This window comes from Abramis brama (assembly GCF_963993115.1).
Source record: "Abramis brama genome assembly, chromosome: 7".
Taxonomy (NCBI): domain Eukaryota; kingdom Metazoa; phylum Chordata; class Actinopteri; order Cypriniformes; family Leuciscidae; genus Abramis; species Abramis brama.
In genome coordinates, this window is record NC_139969.1 from 3,151,137 (window position 1) to 3,167,100 (window position 15,964).

Below are 15,964 nucleotides of genomic sequence, written 5' to 3' on the forward strand. Positions count from 1 at the left end.
CCAGTAATGAAACAAGAGAAGTCTTTATAAGTGAGTCATTGAATCATTCATTCAGTTCAAATGAATTAAATATGTTTTAAATGGACTGCAGCAATTAATATTTAGTCAGAATCTCTAGTAAATTAAAAGTTGTTTTGTCTATTCAGAATCGTGGGAGAATCCTGATCTCCATTTAAAAACAAAAACGAAAAAACATTGTGATTTTTAATTTATCCAGAATCGTGACGCTCTAAATGACATTATCCAGCTCAAGTTTAGTTTGATTCTCATCAGATGTGGTCAATGCACTCAAATCGATAATATTACTGGATATTAATCATCTTTTTAAAATATTTTTGAAATGACATAAACCAAATACTGATCTCTATTTTAGGTTACTCTAGTTTTTTGCTGCGCACTGATAATGCAGCTGAACAGGAACAACAAGAGGAAGTTCTGTAGTGGAACAAACCTGGTGTTGAAGGTTTTGAACCAGTTTGTTTTCATCCAAACCTTTGATTTCAAGTGTACCTGGACTCATGAACACACACGGGTCATTCTTCAAATCTGCTAATATTAATTATGACCCTCAGACTTTTTAACATTAGTTCACCAAAATGTAATGTTTTTATTTTTTGTGACAAAATAGTGGAAGAAATCAATTTTGCTTGCATATTTCCATTAGAATGATGAGACCAATGATGTAATTCCTGGTTTCAGGAGATACATTTTTTATAATTTCCATACAATTTATATTTGTAGTCACTAATCTGGTTTGATAGAAACATAAGGTGTTTAAAGTTTTAACAAGCATCCTTCATAATCATACATCGTACACAAGTCATACATCATACTCAACATCATATTCATCCATAACAAGGCTAAAGATAATTTGTTTATTTGATTTACCTCAAAAATTGTTTAAACCATAAATCTCACTAACCTTAACAAAAATTGCTAATATGGCTTAAAAATAAATTTAATTCCATATGTATTCTCTAAAAATAAGACGTTATATTACATTTTTCTTTAAAAATAAAAATAAAAATTTGTTTTAATGATGTGTAGATTTTTTTTTTAACTAGAAAAAAATAAACATTTTATTTTTAGCTTTTCACTGGTTTCTGCAACAACTTATTTTCTTCAACTCAATGATTCAGAAACCTATATATGAAAACTACTTTAGCATGTTTGACACCAAAATCTCGGATAAAAATAAAGTTTTTGATGGTTTTAAATGCCCTTTCATATTCCTGAAGTACACTATGTGTATAAGTGACCTTACAAAAGCTTCATGATAATATGACCTCAGAATGACACTGAGGTCTAGAGAAGTGAGAAGCTTTACCAAAACACTTCCTGTTTTCCGACATGCAGTGCCAGCTGGTTTCACCACAGTGTCACAGTTACTTTACGTTCAGTTTGCACATTTTTTATATGCTTTTTAAATGACGATTTAAAATCAGTTTCAATGGAAAAATAATTACACAAGTATCACTGCTACATTTATTTCATACAACCTCATAGACAAAATCAGGATTAAACAGTTGGGAAAAATTTATTTTAATTATGCTATTTTAAATGTTCAAACTAATTAATTATGCTATTTTTAAACTTTGTTTTGGAGTCTCCTACATTACATGCATCAAAGGTCAAAAAACACTTTAATTATCTCATAATATACATTGCTCATCACCTCATTTCTAAAATATAAAAAAAATGGTTTGTTCGAAGATTCAGAAGATTCGGTCTCTCTAAACCCCGCCTTTCTACTAGCCTACTCTGCTCTGATTGGTCACATGGCCCAGTCTGTTGTGATTGGTCTACTCTGCTCTGATTGGTCAGATGGCCCAGTCTGCTGTGATTGGTCTACTCTGCTCTGATTGGTCAGATGGCCCAGTCTGCTGTGATTGGTCTACTCTGCTCTGATTGGTCAGATGGCCCTATTAGCATATATGAATTTCAGCTGTTCCTCAGCTCTTGATAACGCTTTTACTGAATTAAGTCCACCGCGAGTCCTCATCCATTAGAAATGCATCAAAGTGGATTCACATGAACCAAACTCTTCCAGTCTCAGATGCATCTACAGTGTTTGAGGGCGGGGCGAAGACGACATGAAGATCATAGGCTGGAATTATGCTAATTTGTTACATTAATTAGGTGTGTAACAGGAGTGCTGACGACTCCTTTCAGCAGTTCAAAATCAATTCTTTCTTTTAGGAGACAATAGCTTTACTTTGATCTTTAAAACTTTGCATACCTTTCACATTCACAAACAGCTTTATTACACACTGCATGAAAGATAATATTCGAAAAAGCATAATAGTCCAGGTCAAATCCAGGTCATGCACAAATCCAGGTCATGATGCCACAAGTGGCTCAACTGACCTGAAACCTCATCTTTTCTCTGTGAGCTGTCTTGTGATGCTGTGTGTGTGCGCGCTGTGCCATGCAGTGCAGATGCAGTTTTGCATGTTGCATGAGGCTTTGTGTTGTGTTTGCCATGCTTGTTTAGAGCTGTGGTGTAATTTGTCTTTCTCCCAGGCACTGAAAACATGAAGGTAAGGTGAAACGTAGGTCTGCTGACCACATCTGAGCGCTCTGCATGTGTTTGTGTAAACCATGAAACACCTACTCCACCCTGCGTGCACACAAATCCCTTTACAAATCACCCTGAGAAATCAGACCACGCATTGAAACGCTAGAAAACAATCAGCAGCAAATGTAAGACCAGTTGACCAACCGCAGTGAGAAAAGACAAGACCGAAGAAATGGTTCAGTTCGTTTAAGGCATTTAAACACAGAAGTATAGACTTTGTTTTCTTATATAAAGCACCTTCATAAAGTATTTAGACACTGATATTGCACTTAAAATGTCTGAATGCCATTGCATTAGATGTATTATTTGTGCTTTTTTACACTAAAATAAAATAAATAAAATTAGTGATGGGTCGGTCATGAACGATTCGCTCATTTTGAACGAATCTTTAATATGACTCCGGACTACTGAGTTGTCTCAGAGAGTGATTCGTTCATTTTGTGTTGACAACATCCTATGGGTTCTGTACTGGAAACAGACAATGATTAGTTCATCTCTCGAGTCTTCGGGTCTGATTCTTCTGAGTCTTTCGTTCTTTTGTCACGTGATGAACGATTGACTCGAACCCGAAGACTCAAAAGATGAACTAATCAGTTCTGTATCCGGTACCGACTGCATAGCTCAGTTTATGAGGATCACGTGATGAACGAATGACTTGAACCCGAAGTCCATAGATTCAAAACGTGAACTAATCAGTTCTGTGTCCGGTACCGACAGCATAGCTCAGTTTATGAGGATCACAGGATGAACGAACGGCTCAGATCGGGAGGTGAGGTAAACTAACACATAGCCTGAAGACCAAGATAAATTAATGAATCATTTCTGTTTCTCATAATTTGGCCTTTTCCTCGCATTGCAATTTTTTTCTTATTCTAAATGCGATCAACATTTGATGTGTTTGTGGAATTTGGCTAACATGTACCATTTTAAATACATTCTGCTGAAATGAACGAAATGACTCGAAAAAAGATTCGTTCATTTTGATGAACGAGATTCAAAGATCCGAGTCAGTAAAATGATCCGAACTTCCCACTACTAATGTCAAATCACTTTGTTTTGTATCAAATGATTTTGACAACTTTTAGTTATAAAGTGACTTTTGATTGTAGTTCACTTGATTTGATATTCTGAGTAATGCAAGCACATTCAAATAGTTTATGTCTGATTTAAGTGACCTAATACTTCTAGGGCCTCTAATATATGTATTCTGTGTTATTTTGAAATGGGTCTCATAAACAAAATGAGTTCATGAGGATTTGACTTCATTCGCTGTGTGTCGGGTCACTGGTAACTTACATTTGATGGAAACCAAAGGCTTCACAGCTTTGGTTTCTTTCTCCGCTTTCAGATGCACAACACATGATCCTCACGCTGCTTTTCGACCAATTAAAGAGAATAAAATCATGGATTGGATAATGCATAATTGTGCGCAAATTACATTTGAAATGAGTGATTTTTAATGTGATTTGATATGAGGACTGGGCGATATATTGAATAGTCACAATATATTCATAATGCTTTTACTGGCGGTATAAAATCAAGCAACGTCATGAATATTATAATAATTTCAATGCACTTTTATTTTGGCTGTTAAGTTGGACTTGCACAATTAATCTAAAATGAAAATGACATCATGATTATGGTTTAGTGATATTGGCAAATTGCAAAAGGCTCCAATTTAATTAATTAAAAATATGTGCTGCGAGTTTCTGAGTAAAGGCCCGTTGACACAAGAACGAAAACTATAATAGCGTTCACACCAACGCAAAATATCGTTCTGTTTATTATAAGCGCACAATGTCGTCTGTCGCTTTAAGAGCACAAGCCTTTTAAACGCAGGATGGATTCTGATTGGCTGTCATTATTCTTCAGCTGGGAAAAATCATTCTGAAAGTGATTCCAATGATGTCCTAATATTTTAAATATTAGTGGTAATACTTTAGTTTACGGTCCAATTCTCAACTCTTCCAATCCTTAACAATTCTTAACTAGTTGCTTATTAGCATGCATATCATTGCATATATTGGCTGTTTATTAGTACTTATAAAGCACATATTAATGCCTTATTCTGCATGACTATATTCTACATCTCTTAATCCAACCCAATACCTAAACTTAACAACTACTCTAATAAGCAGTGATTAGGAGTTTTATGAGGCAAAAGTTATAGTTAACAGTGAGAATTGGAGTCTAATCTAAAGTGTGACCATATTAGTATTGTAATTTTGCACAATTCATGTAAAATACAATTTCATATATATATATTATATATGCAATTTCATATATAAAATATTATTATTTTTTATCACCTTTTGAATCACTATCACAATTTTAATCAGAAAAATACTGCAAAATAGATTTTTTATTTTATTTATTTTTTTATCTCACAGCACTATTATTTTGTGAACACATCTTGATTATTTTACCTAAAGGTTTTAACTGTATTTTTTGAATTTGTTAGATTAAACATGTTGAATCGACTTTGCAGCAAAAAAAATAAAAAATTTAAATCACACTTTAAAAAAACAAAAAACAAAAAAAAAGGAGATCGTAAGTGCTGAAAAAAGTCAATCTATATGACCATATTAGTATTGTAATTTTGCAGAATTCATGGAAAATGGTGTTTGTATATCATTTTATATATATATATATATTATATATGCAATTTCATATATAAAATATTATTATTTTTTATCACCTTTTGAATCACTATCACAATTTTAATCAGAAAAATACTGCAAAATAGATTTTTAAAAAAAAAAAAATATCTCACAGCACTATTATTTTGTGAACACATCTTGATTATTTTACCTAAAGGTTTTAACTGTATTTTTTGAATTTGTTAGATTAAACATGTTGAATCGACTTTGCAGCAAAAAAAAAAAAAAATTTAAATCACACTTTAAAAAAACAAAAAAAAAGGAGATCGTAAGTGCTGAAAAATGTCAATCTATATGACCATATTAGTATTGTAATTTTGCAGAATTCATGGAAAATGGTGTTTGTATATCATTTTATATATATAATGATATATAAACAGCATTTTCCCCAAATTGTGCAGCCATACAAACAAGCACAGCAACTCTGCAAATTTTTTAAATCACCTTTAAAATCGCTATCGCAATTATTATCAGAAAAATGCTGCAAAAACAATTTTTTTTTTAAATCTCACAGCATTATTATTAAGTTTGTTTGTTTTTTTACCTAGATGTTTTAACTGTATTTTTTTAATTTGTTAGACTAAACATGTTGAATCGACTTCGAAAAAAATCACGCTTTTAAAACAAAAAAAGATCGTAAGTGCTGAAAAATGTCAATCTATATGTATATTATGAGATATGTCGCCCAGCCCGACAGTGACGCGTCCTCCCGTGTGATGAACCGTGTCTTCTGTAATGCCGTTTGTTTCCCGGCTCAGTTCGGAAGTGAGACCCAGCAGCTGGAGTGGGCCAAACGCGAGAGCCAGAGAGAGGAGGCGGAGCGGATGAGGAGACTTCAACTGCAGGAACAGCAAGACCTGGAACTGGCCCTCGCCCTCAGCCGAGCCGAAGTGCCCCGAACATGAAGACACTCGACACCTGGAGACCCTGGACCAATGAAGGGCGAATATACACAGCTTTACCAAATACTGACGGACTAGCAGGAGATCATATGAGTGAGGTCTCTGTGCACGTCAGGTATTTAATTATGCACGTCATCAGTATCGAAATACATATCAGCCATGTTGGGTTTTTTTTAAGTAGATTTGATCCCAAGTGCTTTACATCTCACTGACCTTCTGATTACGATCCGCTTCATCCACCAGAGAAACTCTCGCGATCGGATGTTCGTTTAACTAAGAGGGATGAATGACTAAATCCGTGACAATTGCACTATATGATCATCATATATGACGTCTGTGTTTTACATATAAACCTGTGTAACTAATGCATTCCCAACAAATCCCTCTGGATCGAAGTTTTCACCTCGATTGCACATATACTGTTTAATATTATGCAAGTGTCATTAAGATCAAATGAAGCATGTTCTGTACTTTTGAAGGAAGGAATCTGCCGTGCTGCTTTTTTATTTGGGTTTATCTATATTTATAAGAGAGTGAGATGGGTTTTCTTTAAGGATGTTGAGCTGTATTTGTGTTTAACCCTTTAAATCTTTATCATATCCGCCGGACGACACCAAATCACCGCCGACGTTGATTTAGTTTGAACCCTTTTCTTGAAATAGTTTGAAGTGAAGCCTTATACTGTATATTGAGCTCATTCTTATGTATTCATGTATTTATTGCATCTGTGATACTCGACACTAAAATCAGCAGGTTGTGGACTGTTTGAATGCTAGAGAAGTAAATTTTGGTGTTTATATGGTTTTGATTTTCTCTCTTTCATCATGTTGAAGATTCTACTGACATTCAATGTTTTTACGTGTTTTGTTTCTGTTGTAGAAAAGGGCTGAAAACAATTTTACAATGTGCTGCTTTTCAGTGTTTTATAAATATTAAACATGTTTAATAAATGGTAAACATATTTATCTGGATCCACTAGAATTGTTTTGGGTTTTTTTCTTGGAGTAAAAAAGCCATTTCTTCCCAGAATCATATATATATATATATATATATATAAGGTTTATTTTTTATAAGTTAACTATGCACACACACACACACACACACACACACACACACTAACCCGACCCCTAAACCTACCCATCTCACACACACACACACACACACACACACACTAACCCGACCCCTAAACCTACCCATCTCTCACACACACACACACACACACACACACACACACACTAACCCGACCCCTAAACCTACCCATCTCTCACACACACACACACACACACACACTAACCCGACCCCTAAACCTACCCATCACTCACTCACACACACACTAACCCGACCCCTAAACCTAGCCATCACTCACACACACACACACACTAACCCGACCCCTAAACCTACCCATCACTCACACACACACTAACCCGACCCCTAAACCTACCCATCTCACACACACACACACACACACACACACACACTAACCCGACCCCTAAACCTACCCATCACTCACACACACACACACACACACACACACACATATTCTAAAGAAAATAAACATTGTTTGGAGACTATTAAGAACTATCATATATTCTGTACATTGCGAAGTAATTATATTTCAGATGTTCATAGAATTTTTAATTTTTTTTGGAGTGAAATATGACCTTGTTTATGATATTCCTCATTATTGAAATTTTTAGGTATTTATGCATTTGTCAGATACAAAGGTTTACAGTTTATCATTTAATTCAATATCTGGGAATAGAACCCCTGACCTTGACATCGATCCACATTATCCGGATTGCATTCAGGAGACATTAAGGGCCAATGCAACTTGAATTAAAAGACATATGTGACCCTGGATCACGTCACCAGTCACATGTCGCACGGGTATATTTGTGGCAATAGCCAACAATACATTATATGGCTCAAAATTATCGATTTTTCTTTTATGCCAAAAATCATTAGGATATTAAGTAAAGATCATGTTCCATGAAGATATTTTGTAAATTTCCTACCGTAAATATATAAAACATTTATTTTTGTGAGTGAATGCAGCACAATCGGGAACATAAATGAACAACTTTAAAGGAGATTTTCTCAATGTTTCGATTTTTTTTTGCACCCTCAGATTCCAGATGTTCAAATATAATGATGTATAAATCTCAATTTCAAAAAATTGACCCATGTGACTGGTTTTGTGGTCCAGGGTCACAAATATGAAATGTTCAACATATGTTCAGGCCGTTTGCTTTCAGATCCAGAACATTCAGACGGATTGAGACTTTCAGATCAGGTGTGTGTGTGTGTGTGCGCACCTGCTACGCTTCAGATCTGCTCATGTTCATGTCTGAGCTCAACTATCACTAATGCGTTTGTCCTGCTCTAGTAATGGACGAGCTCTTTTTCACGCGTCTATCAGACCTTTGTCTTCTGCAAATGCTCTGTGAACGACTGTTTTTCCTGGATCCGTCGAGTAACTCAAGCTGGAAGAATGAAGTCCGAGCTCGAGCCGGACTCAAATGGAGGCCTTGGAAAGATTGAGATCTAAGTGTGAAAATAATTTAACAGCTGCATGAATTTTAGCTTCGGTATGTTAATTACCCCCATTTGGAATAACAGGAAATTCCTGTGTGAGTTTTTATTTACTGAAGGCCGCTGAAAGGGCCGATGTTAAGATGGACAAATGAGAAGGGCTCAGGTGACAGAAACATAAGGCTTCAGCTCTTTCCTCATTTGTGTTTTTCTTCCCTCACCTACTTAACCATCCACACGTGCGCTTCATTCAGACGCTTCGCCAGACGTTCTCGTCTAGTCTTTAGATTTAGTTGTGGTTTTAGTGCTGAGTGGTTAAATAGTGGGGTCAGGGATTGCTGACCAACTCTATAGATATTCTACACAAAAGTGAATTTAAAGTACTATTTATTTGCGTAGTCATTGCATGATTTTTTTTATATATATATATATATAGTTGGGAGAATATCTCATCTTTATAGATAGTTTTTGTATAGACTTTGTACTTTGAGATCTGTTAAATGCCGTAATCACAGTAAACACATGCTCCTTTATATTTGTTTTGCTTTGAAGGAAAAAAAAAAGAGAAGCTGGTTTTCTGTTCATGTCAGATTGGTAGTAAAAGTTACTATCATCAGCACACAAAAGTGAAATGAGATTTCTGCTTCAGTTCACTGAGTCGGCTAATAATAGTCAGGGTCACGTTTCTTCTTTTTCTCTTGAATTTGCGTAAAAGGGAACCTGTTATTTTGTTTTCACACATCATTCACTCATGCAGACAAGTACAACTCTTATATATAGACATATATGTATGTGTGTATATATATATATATATATGTATATATGTATATATGATGCATTGGTTTTATTTTTATTTTTACTATTTATATAGCATTTTCATTATACATATATATATATATATATATATCTATCACATCACACATACACATTTCACATTAAACTTGTATACTTTTAATATATTTTGCATGCACATGTATAATTGCATTTTTTTTATATAGCATTAAAAAATGTATATTTTAGAATGAATTGCACCGTCAAAAATATTTATACACATTTCTACTTTTCTTAAAATGTAAAAAATAGCAATAATATACCATGAGTGGACGTGTCTAAACTTTTGACTTTCATATAAATAAATATTTTGTATGCAGATAATATGTAACTAACACATTAAATGTGATTACATTTTATTATATATATACTTTTTTCACATTAAACTTGTATATACTTTAATATATTTTGCATGCACATGATGTATAATTTAATAATTTCATATTTTTTATATAGCATTTTAGCTTTTTAATTTTAGAATGAATTGCACCGTCAAAAATATTTAAATATTTTTCTTAAAATGTAAAAAATAGCAATAATGAACCATGAATAGGCGTGTCTAAACTTTTGACTTGTATATAAATAAATAAATGCATTTTTCTTTGTAAATCTCAAAATGTTTTTTTTTCCCCAGTCTTTCCATCCCTGAGCGAAATTGAGCTTATGCTGAACAAATATTGGTATAAAATATGCAGATTTAGTATTCTATCTTCCACGTCCGACATCAAAGCACCAGTGGAGTCTCTTTGATGTGCGTGTGTTTTCCGTGTCTCTGGAGTCTGGGATCTTCAGCAGAGAGCGAGCGCCCCTCCGTCCAGACGGATCTAAATTCTCTCTCTGTAATTATGTAAATGTAGTGTTTGTATTTATAGGCAGAAGCCACAGGCTGCTGGCCTCAACCTGACGCAGCTGGAAAGCATCTTGGTCTAAACTATAATACGAGCTTGAGTGGGGGTTCAGGAATAGCACTCGTGCATCGGCCATAAGAGTCTCCAGTTTCTGGGGACGTCGTTTTCCAGTCGCTTCAAAGGAGCCCATAATGAGAGACCAGCAACCGACATCATACAGGTCAGACTGAACATGACAGGCAATGACACCAGAGAAATATATATATATTCAAATTTAGTTTAATATTTACAATAAATACAGTACTTACAATATAAAATGTATGTACACAATCTTATAAAAAGCCAGGACTTCAAGCCCTAGTGCATACGGCGCTAGTGTACGACAGGGCCACTCGATGTGCCTTCGTTTGGGTAACACTTCACGACAAAACATTAAAAACATTTTGAAAGCGTTTATTAATGTTACTGTAACGAATCGATTGCTCATCGTTACCGCGTCAACTTAATTGTAAAGTGTTACCAAACGTTTTGAAAAGAAATGCTTCGTTCAGTACACATGCAATCAAGAGTGTATCAAAAATGAAAAGAAATAAAATCAAACACATTTGAACACACAGCTGTTTGTTGCAAGGCAGTTTCAAGAGCAAAACATTGTCATCGTGCATTTTCCACTGGAGGTTTGCTAGTCGTCAGGCGTTGCACTCTTCGTGGCTTCAGAAAGGCACTGTTAAACATACACACAGATTCATAGGACCAGCCCTTCAGGATGCTTTGTTTTACCCAAAAAGACCTTTAAAAAAAAAAAAGAGCTCCGCGTAATCTATGTAGTACCAGCTACTTTGTTACAAAAGTATGATGATATATATATCTTTATGGACAACAACAGGCGATTGTCTTAAAGTCATTAAATAAGGCAGTGGATCCAGTCCTCACAGGTGTCTCTTCATATGCAGGGCGAGGTGGTCGGAGCGGGAGAACGCGCGCTCGCACAGATGGCACTGGAACGGCCGGTGGCCCGTGTGTTTCCGGAAATGACGCGTCAGTTCATCGGAACGGGCGAATTTCCATCCGCATCCCTCCCAGTTGCAGTGGTACGGCTTCTCACCTGATGAAACAAAGCGGGAGAGTCACGTTTAGGTGCTTTAAAAACACAAACGGGGGTTAAAGGTGCTGTGTGTCACTCTACTAAAGCATAATATGTTTGCATATATTGAGGAAACATGCTAACATTCTCTGAAAAACACGTCTACAGCCAGTTATTGTACTTTGAAATGTGTGTTTCCAGGTTTGTTATTGTTTTGATACTGCACATTGCCAATTGCCAAAAGTCGAGGAGAAACAGTGTTCTCCGATATTTTTGAATTTGGGCTGCAGTACCCATTTCGACCACTAGTCGTCATTCTTACAGACTGCACCTTTAAAAGACGAGGTCAGACACGCTCTTACCGGTGTGTGTTCGGTGATGTGCCTTCAGATGCGAGCTCTTGGTGTACGTCTTCCCGCAGCCGGCGAAGGTGCAGGTGTGTGTCGCGGTGCGCTTCCTCGGCCAGGTGCGGCGTCCTCGCTTGGGTTTGGACTCCAGTAGCTCCAGCGGGGAGGACGGCGGAGTCAGGAGAGCCCGTTGCATGTTGGGTTGCATCCCGATGGGCTCGTCGAACATGCCGAACTGGTGCGGCGCCGTGTATGGGAGTTGCATTTGAGCGTAGGTCGCCTGCGAGTGATGGAAACCCTGAGGAAACACGGATTGCCTCAGATGGGAGTCTTCCGGACTCAGCGGGGGCGTCATATTCCCCGTCGCCTGCGGAGAGACGGCCAGTCTGGGTTGCTCGAAAGACATCATGCATGAAACGTTGCCCTCTTGTTTGATTTTTTGGCAGCTTTGCGGCACCATTCCCATCACCGGCCCGTAACCGTCCATCGGCGGCTCCACTTTGATATCAACAAAGTCCTGTCTGGGGAACCCAGTGGAGTTGATGACGAATCTTCCCTGAATCGTGCCGTCGTAGCCGGTGTCCACGTCGGATCTCAGAAGCTCGGCCATGAGGCTGTTCCCATACGGAGGAGGATCCGGAGACGCGTACGCTCCCGTCGAGTACAGGCCGCACGGCTCCGCGTGAGACACGTACTCGGCTCCTGCCTCCAGAGGTCCTGTCGTGTTGGCCAGGATAAACTCCAGGTCCAGATAATTGCTCAGATCCTCGTCATCCTTGCGGACACGACATGTGTCCATGTTCTGTGCCACGTTGAGCTGAGGGCAGCTGCCCATCACGGGCTTGTCCTCCTCGCTTCTCCACCTCTGCAACACAACCGAGGAAACACCGAGGGTTACTCATACTGAAAGCTTTTTATGACGGTTCAATTCAGTGAATTACAGATGTTTGACTCTGTGATTGTCAGTTCAACACTTTAAATCACAGGACAATCTGCTAAAAAAACATTCACGGGTATCTTTATCTCTTTTTAAGACAGAAATCACTTGTACATATAGATAGATGTACTTTATAAGCATGCATGGATGTGTATATATATGACATATTTATCTTGTTTTACAGAATTCAGAGTGTTTGGGACACTTTTGGCCATTGAAATAACTTGGAAAAAGTGTCCTAATCAACCCCAATCCCAATCAAACTGAATTGATTGAGTAAATGAATATATATATATATAAGATTAGGACACTTTTTTGATTAGGACACTTTTTCCAAGTCATCTCAATGACCAGAAGTGTCCCAATCACCCTGAATTCTTCCTACTATATATATATATATATATATATATAGTAAAACAAGATAAATTTGACATATATACATCTATGCATGCTTATTTGGTATATCTGTCTATATGTATATGTAATTTCTGTCAGTCATCTTATATATATATAAACCAAGTTTTTCACATCATTAAACAAGATAAACTTCACTTATAAGCACAACTTAAAATATTAACACGTTTTCCGCGAATGTATCTTCATTCTTCAATATATTTTGTCTAGTGCAAATGTATGCAAACAAGTGGGAAATATTATTTCTATTGTATCTACCGCAGTTTTAACCACGCACGCGCTTAGGTTTCCCACATCACCCAAAAGCCCCTTAATTCACCTTAGTTTCAGAAGTGCATGAAAGTGTCAAATACTTACATCCTCCCAAAATTTTTCCTTGTGGTGTGCAAACGTTGAAATCGAAGGCAAAAGGCAAGGTAAAGCCATTTCCAAGTGTCACGGCTCGTACTGAGTTGTAGTTTTCGTCTGTGTTGCTGCACTTGCTCCTGAAGCGATGTCAAACGTCGGTGCGCTTTTCCCTCGAGTGAACTTCCAGAGTCATGAACAAAGAGTGTCTGGCAGGAGCGCCTCCTACCTAATAAATACTGATCCTGGACCAATTGTGTGAGTGAAGGAAACCGCGTTCAGAGCTCCCAAATATAGTCGGTATATATCTCACCGTGCGCACTCTCTGCAGGTTCACAGTGTCTCAGTGCAGGACAGCGCGCTCGCTCTCTCATTTAAGCGCTGGTGACGCGCGCGTCAGGGGCGCGGCTGAGCTCCTCCACGCCTCCTGCGTGTCACTCACTCGCACTGCCACTATCATCTGTATAGAACAAACACAAAACTGTAACCAAGGCGTTTCAACAAAAGCTCCAATTGATCCAAGTGTAATTCCAGTCTCCAAACAGCCTACGTTCACCCATGCGTAATTTAGACTCCAAATATACGCGCTTTCCAATGAAAGCAAGTGACTACACAATAAAGTTACATTTAGACTTCAGAAGTCAAATAAAGTTGTTTTTGCATGCTGATATGGCAATTTTCTGTACAATAGATTAGTAGGTGATCCAAAAGTCAAGTTTTCCCTGTCATTATATATATAAAAAACAGGTTTTCTTTTTCAAAAGCAGGTCTATATATACATACCTGTTTTTGAAAATGCACGGGTTTATTTTTAGGTAAAATGTAATACAATATTTTTCTAGATTTTTAACTTTTGATTTGATTTTTGAATTTTAACTTTTTAAATGTTATTAAAAACGTGATTATTAGTGATTAGTAGTGCTTATTTGAAATAATCACTAAGTTGTGTGCACACAAGGAAAATATTGTAGTGCTTGATGGTTACCACCATAATATGCATATAAATCTGTATTTATTATGTCTATGGTTACCACACTAGACAGTGTTTTTGTATAAAAAAAATAAATATATATATATATATATATATATATATGTGTGTGTGTGTAATGCACATACAATACAAAGATTACATTTCTAAACATTTTTCACGTGTGGAAATCAAAATAAAATATTTTCCTCTCAGATTGATATCGTCATTGACCCAGCATGAGAAGTGGACTTGTACCGTGTTTACTGTGGTAAAGGGTTTCAGTGAGGAATGCATGTGAAGCGTGATTAATGTGAAAGCGCGAGCCCTCAAAGGCGCTTTATCATGATGATTGTGCGCGCGCAGCGGGTTTGTCTAAACGCGGACAGCAGGCGCCAGTCTCACCTGATCCCCTGACTCTCTCCTCTCAGAAGTCCGCCTCACCTTTCGCCGCATTCAGGTGTAAATGGAGGGGGGATTAAATGGCTGGAATGCTGATGGCTGCTGGGAATTATTGGCTTTGCTTTAGCAGCCATTAGTTTTGGTTAATGATGTCCCGAGGACGCGACGCGAGACCCGCCATTAAAGACACTGTCAGGAAAAGAAAAACTGGACAGGTTACTTATTATGTACATCTGAAAAATGCACAATTCTACTTCACTGGTATATGCACTTTGTACTTTGGTTCCCATGAGCGGCAGTACTTTGATATTTACCATGATACTGAATGATTAAATGTTAATGTACTATGGTATTTACATGATGGCCTACACGATACGGTAGTGTATAAAAACCTTGGTATCGGCAATTCACTGGCACTTTATGAAATTGACACACAGTCGAAAATTTGAAAAACTGTTTTAAAACATGGTAGATAAGTATTTCTTCATAGGCCTACCATGGTATTCTCATGGAACATCCAAAATGCATGGTGTTTTATATATAGAAAATGTAAGATGGCTCTTCATATATATATATATATATATATATATATATATATATATATATATATGAAGAGCCATCTGAAATTTTCTCCTAGAATGATCATTTTTATAAAGCTTGTATGTTTAAGTTAAGTAATTTCACTTAAATGACAAATAATAGGTAATTTGCATTGCCATTTAAGTGAAATTATTGAACTTAAATATACAAGCTTGATAAAAATGATCATTCTAGAAGAAAATTTCAGATGGCATTATATATAGATATATTAACATGGCATTGTGTTGAAACAAACAACACAAAACATTGTGTTGAAAAAACAGGATAATGCCATAGGCCTACATTTAATTGTGCATAATGTGCATTTCCAAAAAAGAGAACATTTTAAGTTTAATAGTTGCATGAAATAGTTGCATATAAACTATGAAAAGCTTTGATGTTTAGTTGTGTAAAATATTGAGTTGACCTCTTGACCTCAGTGGTGTTTTACAGCTCATAACAGTCATGAGTCTGATAACGTGCTGGGATGCGCATGTTCTTCCTCAGTTTCTATGTGCTGTTTGTGTTGAGCAAGAAG

At 36.7% G+C, this 15,964-nt stretch overlaps 2 protein-coding genes across 3 annotated transcripts in view; one reads left to right on the plus strand and one right to left on the minus strand.

Moving 5' to 3' along the window:
* Nucleotides 1–7,116, plus strand: part of eps15l1b (epidermal growth factor receptor pathway substrate 15-like 1b) — a 57,432-nt gene extending 50,316 nt beyond the window's left edge. For both annotated transcript variants that reach the window (XM_084120490.1, XM_084120491.1), the window contains one exon: nt 5,997–7,116. In XM_084120490.1, the coding sequence (XP_083976616.1) occupies nt 5,997–6,143 (147 nt within the window). In that variant the 3' untranslated portion in view covers nt 6,144–7,116. The remainder of the gene's footprint in view (nt 1–5,996) is intronic.
* A 3,498-nt stretch (nt 7,117–10,614) lies between these two features.
* Nucleotides 10,615–13,826, minus strand: klf2b (Kruppel like factor 2b). Its single transcript, XM_084119446.1, has 3 exons — nt 13,491–13,826; nt 11,798–12,647; nt 10,615–11,456 (listed from the first exon to the last, which is right to left on the minus strand). Exons 1-3 carry the CDS (start codon nt 13,557–13,559, stop codon nt 11,281–11,283), a joined length of 1,095 nt encoding a protein of 364 aa, XP_083975572.1. The 5' UTR covers nt 13,560–13,826; the 3' UTR covers nt 10,615–11,280.
* Between the last annotated feature and the right edge of the window lie 2,138 nt (nt 13,827–15,964).